Source organism: Gossypium hirsutum, chromosome D03 (genome assembly GCF_007990345.1).
Source record: "Gossypium hirsutum isolate 1008001.06 chromosome D03, Gossypium_hirsutum_v2.1, whole genome shotgun sequence".
NCBI lineage: Eukaryota > Viridiplantae > Streptophyta > Magnoliopsida > Malvales > Malvaceae > Gossypium > Gossypium hirsutum.
This window is the reverse complement of record NC_053439.1, coordinates 21,139,400-21,148,078: the sequence shown is the minus strand read 5'-3', so window position 1 is coordinate 21,148,078 and position 8,679 is coordinate 21,139,400. Positions and strand designations below refer to the sequence as shown.

General features: G+C 33.6%; 2 protein-coding genes across 18 annotated transcripts; both read right to left on the bottom strand.

The window, feature by feature from the left end:
• Positions 1-675: 675 nt before the first annotated feature.
• Positions 676-2,490, bottom strand: LOC107949532 (ycf20-like protein). 2 transcript variants are annotated; one of them, XM_016884209.2, is made up of 3 exons: positions 2,227-2,490; positions 1,746-1,930; positions 676-1,584 (listed from the first exon to the last, which is right to left on the bottom strand). In XM_016884209.2, exons 1-3 carry the CDS (start codon positions 2,233-2,235, stop codon positions 1,146-1,148), a joined length of 633 nt encoding a protein of 210 aa, XP_016739698.1. In that variant the 5' UTR covers positions 2,236-2,490; the 3' UTR covers positions 676-1,145. The 2 variants fall into 2 exon arrangements, with proteins under 2 accessions (XP_016739698.1, XP_016739699.1); XM_016884210.2 differs by having other exon boundaries at positions 2,021-2,440.
• Positions 2,491-4,840: 2,350 nt separating this feature from the next.
• LOC107949531 (uncharacterized) lies at positions 4,841-8,314 on the bottom strand. Of its 16 annotated transcripts, none has more exons than XR_005910971.1 (5): positions 7,895-8,275; positions 7,739-7,809; positions 6,217-6,262; positions 5,255-5,410; positions 4,841-5,093 (listed from the first exon to the last, which is right to left on the bottom strand). XR_005910971.1 is itself a non-coding variant. In XM_041089478.1 (4 exons), exons 1-4 carry the CDS (start codon positions 8,076-8,078, stop codon positions 5,077-5,079), a joined length of 318 nt encoding a protein of 105 aa, XP_040945412.1. In that variant the 5' UTR covers positions 8,079-8,275; the 3' UTR covers positions 4,841-5,076. The 16 variants fall into 16 exon arrangements, 2 of the variants coding, with proteins under 2 accessions (XP_040945412.1, XP_016739697.1); XR_005910970.1 differs by having other exon boundaries at positions 5,255-5,406; positions 7,895-8,274; XR_005910978.1 differs by having other exon boundaries at positions 7,739-7,787; positions 7,895-8,269.
• Between the last annotated feature and the right edge of the window lie 365 nt (positions 8,315-8,679).

Genomic DNA, 8,679 nt, shown 5'->3' with positions numbered 1-8,679 from the left:
AGATGTCCCTTGAGCCTTGCATAACCTAAGTTAAATACCATTTTCTCAGTTGGGCTATTGGTGCAACTAACTGTTTTTTACCTCTTTAACTGCAGCCTACTAATCACTTAAGTCCTTTTTGGTTATTCAATGACACTATCTAGGATTTGAATGTTGTATTGGAACTTGAACTTAAGTTCCTTCATTTGCTTTTTAATGAATTTTGTTTTCTTCTGGTATTATGATGTGATGTCATTCAGTGGTTATAGTGTCACTTAAGTAGTCATTCACAGACTACTTCATCTGGGTATCAAATATCAAATACAGCATTTCCAATACAGTGTGCAGATCTAAATATAGGAAAGAACTAAGCTAGATGTCTACATGATGATTTCTGTCCAAATAAAGGAAGATTTCCTTTGTTGGAAAGACACTAGAAATTGGAGAACAAACATCTAACGTAAATACTCGGATATTTGATTTGGCAAAGTTGAAAAAAGTGGAGAGGTTTCCTGATGTTCATTATTATCCTAGGAAAAAAAAAAAAGGGATGATTTAGTGTGTACATGACATGATGTGTTCATTATTATCCTTGCCTTGCCTGTGGGCTACTGGAGAAAAATCCCATGTCCTCATTCACCTAAGAAAACATACGTGCAAAATAGTACTTCATACTAAGGAAATTTGAGCCAAAAAGAAAGGAAAAGAAGAAAGAGGTTAATGCCATTACAATTTTCGTTCAAAGCAACACAAAGGCAAAGATTGAATCCAACGGCAGACATAACCTCAACGTCTTCATTGGGAATGTTCCTGAAGTCCAATCACTAAAACTTTAGCACATAAAGCATCGATGGAACCACATGATCTACATGTATGTCCATGAAAACTCAGTAGGCAGTAGAAAGTTGATTTAGTGAAACCTATTTGCTGCCTGCAACTCGATCAAAATTTCCAAGGGCAACAGAAATGGGTAAGGGGCGAAAGGGGGATGATGAGGCTGGGAAGAACAGCAGAGCTTCTTGACCCAACAGGGAATTTTTATTTGCAAAATACATGGGCAATGGTTATCATACATTTCTCACCTAGTTGACAATCTATCGATAGAGCCAGGGCTATATGTAAAATACATTCAAAAGGAAGCCCCAACCCAATAGCAGAAGTTCAAGTTAACTACCTAATTTAAAAGCATCAACAAAAAGACCTAAGCACACTCCGGCTTTCCAATAGTTAACCATTACCACAATCGACTGCAATCTTCCAGTTTTTAAAGAAGGGGACTTTCTGTACATAAGCATACCGATCCCCTCGATTGCAGCAACAACAACCCCAGCAACTAATACATCCCAATCACCTGTTTGTCCAAGAATAGTTGCCAAAGCATTTGCAGTATAGAAGCCCAAAAGGAGGAGGAATATCTTCATGGGGAAGTTCTTTCTTGCCGAGTTCAACTTCTCTAATAGCTGCCTCCCACCTGCACTTACTATCCTGCCCAGTCGAGTACCACCAAGATTAGAGCTGTCACTGTTGAGACTATCTTCACCATTTCCAGGCACCCCACCAGTGTCTAAGGCCAATGCTATTTTCCAACCATGTCTTTGTGTTGAACTGTTTTAAGGTGAGCAAAATCATATGGGTTGTTTAAAAGAGCATCTAAAAATTTCAATTAGCTAGCAAACAATCAGGTATCAGCTTACAATCATTAATAGAATCCTTCCGAGAATAGAAGACCTTCGGCAGCTCAAAATTTTAATAAAGTTCAAATTTACCTCTTTTTGGGGAACGTTAAAGACTTTAAACCAATCTTCGAAGATTGTCCACTTAAACTAAGCTCATTGCTCCACCTCTGGATTGCACAAGTTGCAAGCGTCAGACACGAACTTGCAAAGACATCATTCTCCGATATTGATAAACCTGCTTGCAAATTGATTCTTCCCACTTGACAGGCCATATACTGCAAACAGAGCACCCACAAAATCAGTGTGTCGAAGCAAAACAGATCAAATGTTTCTGCAGTTAATTGCAAATCTCCAATTGACAATACCACTGACATTCTACATAAAAAAGCCTGCCTTGTCTTCGCAGGTGGCAAGTTTCGAGTACTAAGGATTAATGGGCATCCAAAATAAGGCAGGAAATATGGAGTTGATGCATAATAAAATGAAAAGCAAGCCAAGGTAATCCTAGTCAGATAAAAGGAGCAAAATCATGAAAGACAATCTAGTCATTCAGGGAATTTAAGGTTGTCACCACAATCATATGCTTCGTTACCCGGACTCGGCAATTTGGGGTTCAGTACCCGTGTCGACACGGATTCCGACACGGAATACGGGTCTGATCGGGCAAAAACCAGTGGACACGGCAGTGGGTGAGAACTGAGATGGGAGAGAAAAAAAAACTGATTTGTAAAGCCGAGAGAGAGAAGAGGGGCGATTATAGGAGGTGGATGACGATAGAAGAAAGAGAAAAGACTTCCCAAATAAATGAACAAAAAAATTAGGGTGTAACTAGGGTAAAAGTACCATAGAGCTCCCTTACTATATTTTGGATTGCATTTTTACTCCCTCCATCGATAAATGGGTAAATTGACTTTTGTACACTAGATGAGTGAGCAAAACAACTCATTCATTAAAATTGCACCATTAAATTTTTATTTTGGTGTGGTATAATGATTTTTTCGATCCTTTAACTTTATAAAAAAGTCATTTTAGTCCTCATTTAATTTTTACCTCTTTTAGCTATTGAAGTTACACTTTTTTGTCGGATCACCCCAAATAGATAGAAAAAGTTAATGTTAATTAACTTTGCTGATATGGCATACACATGAATTGTCATGCGGATGACATGTCAGCATTTAATTAATTTTTTAAAATTAAAAAATATATTAAAGTTTTTAAAGTTTTTAAAGTTTTTATACTTTTTAAATAATTTTAATGATTTTTAATTTGAATTTAAAATAATTTTTATAATATTTTTGAATTTTTAAAATTTTAAAAAATTAATTAAAAAATACTAACGTGTGACCTAACGTCAAATATAGTAGTCATTTTGGTATATTTCTAAACTTAAAGAGTTATTTTCTAGCCATTTTAGTATTATTTATTGCATTTTCAGTAGTTAGTAATTATGTAGTAGAAGTTAATAAAATAAGTGTCTTTAACACATTTTGTGAGCGTTAGTGACCTATTAGGTCAACACGAGCTTTAGGTAGTTCTAATCTGTTAATTTAAGTGTGTAGGATGCTGAATTTAGTGCCCAATAAACGTAGGAACTTGGGAAGAGTGATGCACAAGCTTCCAGAGTTGCTAAAGTAGGACATTGACCCATAAGACTACAAATTACATGTCGTGTCACGCCATGCCTTGTGCATGGCACGACATAAGACCAACGTGGAGCCCATGCTTTTCAAGGTTATTTTCATTTGTACAATCAAATTTATACGAAGATCTAGGACGTGCTAAAGACCTAACTTAGGCTATTAACACTTCCATAAATAAGACTTTAGGGGTTTGATGTAACTAAGTCGTCTTAGACGCATTCAAAAACCCTCGTAGTTTAAGTGTAGGATTTAGATTTAGTTTTCTTTTATTTTCTTAAACTTTTGTTCTTTTCTCTTGGAATCGATTTTGATCAAAGATTTCTTTTATGCAATCGAAGTTATTCAGTTCATCTTTCCTTTGCAAGCGATGAGACTCGTTTCCCTAATTGAGAGATTCATTATTCCACTCTTAATTGATACAAATTAGGATTATTCTATATCTATTTTCTCTTTAGGTTTATTCATGTTATTTACATGTTTATATCAATCAAGTTTGAGATTATAAATACCATGAGTAGCTAATTCCCTTAGGGGAGATTAACGAGTGGATGATGAAGTGATTAACGAAGGATTAAGGGTTTCCAAGGATTATTTGGTATAAATTATGCGTTCTTAAACCCTAGACTTGACAACCCTAGGAAGTAATCAAAGGTTAAATGAAGTCGGGAGATAAGTTTGACGAGTAAACCGTAATTTATCTTGGTTGAGAAAGTGAGGTTAGGACATAAGTGAGTATTAATCAATTCATTAATCAATTAGAGGCCGAGAGATAATAATTGGTTAGTTAATAGCTAATTTGCCTTAAAACCCAAATCCAAAGATAATTACAACCGCTGAAACAAGTTAATCTTCATGATCGATTTAATCAATTTAGTTGTTTGTTTATTTAGTTGTTTATTTATTTTAGTTATTTAGTTTATGCTATTTATCTCTTTTATGCTTTATCGTAATATAGAATTTAATTATTATTCACTACGCCAAAATAGGTTTTTAGCGGCGCTTTTCCCACAAATGCTGCTATAGATCAGGACCTTTAGCGGCGCTTTTTCCACAAACGCCGCTATAGATCAGGACCTTTAGCGGCGTTTTTTCCACAAATGCCGCAATAGCTCAAGACCTTTAGCGGCGCTTTTCCCACAAACGCCGCTATAGATCAAGACCTTTAGCGGTGCTTTTTCCACAAACGCTGCTACAGCTCAAGACCTTTAGCGACGCTTTTTCCACAAAAGCCGCTAAAAATACTGTTCTTTGGCGGTGTTTATGAAAAAACGCCACTAACTTTTAAAAAAAATTTAAAAATATTAAATATTAAAGTCAAACGTTATTAATATAAAAAATTAATTAGTATTAAATATATACTTTTAGTCAAAAAGATAGTATTTAATCATATAATAAATTAATTTTTTTAGTCAAAATATTGAAAAATCATATTAATATTGAAATAACAAAATTACAAATTCAAATAGTGCAACTAATTGATTGCAAAAAAAAATGCAGAAGTTCAAAATGTACAGTAATAAACTTGAAAATTTATAGACTAAAATGGAAATTCAAAAACCTTTTGAAATTAGACTGAAATGGGTTTACTACATCCACTGTTTACTACATGAGTTTATTGCTTCTATAAACTCAAATTAGACATTGTTGAGGAAATATAACACATTCTGATAAAGTAACAGGCTAATGGATATTTTACTTCTGAGTAGTGACTTAATTGATTTAATTCACTAACTGCCATTGAAGGTGGTCTCTCCTCTTCAACAGGTCTTTCATGCAAGAACCTACCTATGAATAGTGACTGCAAAATTAAGATAAGAGTGCTACTAGTTTAGCATGGCAACATGTGAAAACAAAAGGATTTTCATAGAGCAAAACCATAAATTTATCAAACAATTTAGTATGAAAAATAACGAATCCAAAACAAACAACATAAAAATCAAATAAATCAACTGCTAATACCATCGTTGAATCAACTTTAGTTTCAGTGCATTGATAGCTACAACTGCTTTCTCCAGCTCCAGCCTTGGCATATTTTTCAGTCATTGATCGTGCAGAACCTATGACTAACTTCATGCTGTGCAGTGTTTACCTCAAATCATAAATTACAATGCCTGCCTTCAATATGAAATAAGAAAAATATAGCATGATGAATTTGAGTTCAGGAAGTCAGCAACAATCATAAGAATCTAAGACACTGCCATTCAAGGATCATTTCAAGACTAGCACTTTTCGAAGAGAAAAGTACTGCATAAAAATAGCTCTGGAGTTGAAATTTACTTCAGAAGGTCCTGAATGCAAACATAGGGATTTTAAATGGATGGAAAAAATTATCATGGCAATTTTTCAACATTTTGAGATCGAAAAGAAAGAAAGCTTGTTCAGTCTAAGGTCATCAGCCAAAAATCATAAATTCTATAATCTTGAAATGCAAATACAACCAAAAGCTCCACAAATATTAAATCAAGCATAGTGAATAAATTTACTAACATACATCTCTAAGCAGAAAAAAGAAACGGGAGCCCTTAACTCAAGTATGAAGCTCAAGTCATTACTGACATTTATATTTTCTAGTAATCATGTGGATGCCGACATTCAAATTCTAGGCACAAATTGTTGACAAGCCCATTGAGCAGACAAAGAACAACATTAAACCAAAATCCAAAACTAATCCCAATTACATATAGCCGTCAATACATCAACATCAATCAATCTCATTGAAACTGTAGTATCCATTAAAATGAAATCAATCAAGAAAACATGTCACTCCATTTCATTAAAGTTATTACAAACTAAAAAAATAGAGCTAGAAAACAGTGAGAAAAAACTACATTAACTAATAAACTGTTGATAAGAAACGTATATAAACATGCAAAAGAACAAATTTTAAAAAAGAAAAAGAAAAAGAAAAACACATGTCTAACCTTCATAGAAGAACTCGAACGTTAAAACCCACGTGCCAAAACCAACCTGGAAAAATGAATTTTCATTGTTATAAATATTTGAACTTTGATTGTCAACTTTTTTTCCAATATTTCTTTTTTCCTCTTCGCTCTTTTCTTGTTGCAAATAAATACAGGCAGAGCAAGAAAAAAAACTGTGAAAAAAGTAAAATTAAAAAAGAACAAATAAGACAAAGCAAAGAAAACTTTAGTTACCTTGAAAGAGAGAACTTAGCTTTCATGGATACGAAAAAGTGGCCTAATAAGGGATCAAATAAAAAATAGGCCGAACAAAGAAAAGCGAAGAGCATGTAGAATTTGGATTATTATGAGCTCACTCAATCATCTCTACTTCACAATCCAAACTCAAACAAAATGCAAATCTCTACTGTTCTGAAACACCATATATGTCTACAATTTTCTTATATATATATATCAGTCAGTGTACTGACCATGTACTGCCACCCTAAATTACCTGTAAAATAAATCACTACCAGTAAGGGTAGCAGCACAACTCAAGCAATTTCTTTAATCATCAAAATATAATCTTCACCGGAAAGTGAAAGCTGATTATATCAAAATCGGAAAGTGAAGCTAATTTCTGTTTGGACTATGATGAACATAAATAAATTAATTTATGCTATAAGATTAGATATGCTACCTATTTATTCATAAAATCAAACTGATTCTATCATGTACCAACTGAGATCAAAGAAAGAAAATCATTAATAATAATAATAATAATAATAATAAATGAATCACCCAAATCATGCCATCTATTGAACAATCATTAGCCAGTGAGTTTAGCAACTACATCAAGGACAAACTTTAAGCTTGCCATGAAAGAATCTTTATTATAGCTAAAAACCCAACATCCCTAACATTAAAAGTCAGCCAATGAAGAAGAAAGATATTTACTTAACCATAACTACACAAAACATATTATCCACAAAACCAAAACAGGAAGAAAAAAAATAAATTAAATTTTAATTAATATAAAATCAGACTAATTTTTCAATATAAAGCACTATACCTAAATTTCAAAAGGACCAGTACCTAAGACAACCACAGATTCCAAAAGATGGTTCACTTTAGTAGCTAATAAAAGAAAAAATCAAGAGAGAAAAAACACATTTTTGTCAACCAAAAAGATGCATAATTGAAAGCATTTTTGTTAGAAAACCCATAATATGAATAGAGTTCAAATTATATAAACTATTAAGAAAATTAAAGGAACAACTTTTTTATGGTTCAGTTATAACACAGACACACACACCAGTAGATGCACAAGTGAAGCACAAAAAATACAACCACTCAAAAATAAAAGAAGGCTAGGAACATAACTTCAATACGGAAAGATAAAACAAAATTGATGGCTCATCTAACATTAGTCTCATCAAAGTTGAACACTGCATAGTGCTGTGTCCCACCAAATTTACTGCAAAAGATCAAGAAAACGTATAAAGAAGCCAAATCTATGTGAAATTAAAAACATTTCACCAACCTGCTGCATCTTTACTTTCAGCATGGCAACTATAATTCTTCTAACTTCTCTACATTTTTTACCCAAAATATCTAAAAAGCATCAACTAGGATCACAATGAATAACCAAAATATCTAAAAATTCTATACTAGCGGAAAAAAAAGGAAGAACACTTACAGCCCAAAAATCTGAAAGTAATCGTTGCATAAAGCAATGGGTCGAATGCTCCTACAGGAATCAGAATAGAGGAACGGCATTGTTCCAGCACCTTTTTGTTGAAGAATCGAGCTTTGCGGCGGATTGGGAGCTTAAATTTTGAAAGGAAAAGTTTGAATTTGGGAGAAAATGGAAGGTGTAGCATGGAGGAACCCGATAAGAAATAAAGGGATTTGGGAAATTGGGAGTTTGGATCACAAAGGGATTGGAAGTTTGGGAATTGGGAAAAATAATTTGAGGAAGAATAACTTAGGGAAATTTAGGGGAAACGAAGTTAGGAAATTGGGGAAATGAAGTCGGGAAAATCTGACATGGGGAAAACTAAAGGAAATTTAGGGTTAATAAAACAATATCGTTTTGGTTAGTTTTATTAAAATTTGCGACGTATCTTAATAAGCGCCACTAAAAGCATAGGAAAAAATGGCACCGTTTGGGAAACTACTAAAATCTATTTGTGGCGTTTTCTGCTGAAGCGCCACTAAAGCATAGTCTTTTGCGGTTTTTTTAAAAAACGCCACTAACATTTTGCATCAAAACGTAACGTTTTGCAGTATCAGGCACAAATTTTGCGGCACTTTTTATAAAAACGCCACTAATTTCTATCCTTTTGCAGCGTTTGGTGAAAAAAGCCACTAAGAACACAGATCAAAACGCAACGTTTTTCCATTTCTGAAACAAATTTACGGCGTTTTTCCATAAACGCCACTAGAAACACAAAATAAAACGTAAACGTTTTGCATACTCTG

Coding starts and splice junctions, on each gene's coding strand:
- LOC107949532 (XM_016884209.2), bottom strand. Junction 1,585..1,745: donor TTAACGTTCCCCAAAAAGAG/GTAAATTTGAAC, acceptor ACCTTAAAACAG/TTCAACACAAAGACATGGTT.
- LOC107949531 (XM_016884208.2), bottom strand. CDS start 8,078: ATGCTACACCTTCCATTTTCTCCCAAATTCAAACTTTTCCTTTCAAAA. Junction 7,673..7,894: donor TACTTTCAGATTTTTGGGCT/GTAAGTGTTCTT, acceptor GATCTTTTGCAG/TAAATTTGGTGGGACACAGC. Junction 6,263..7,577: donor TTTATCTTTCCGTATTGAAG/TTATGTTCCTAG, acceptor TCATTTTTCCAG/GTTGGTTTTGGCACGTGGGT.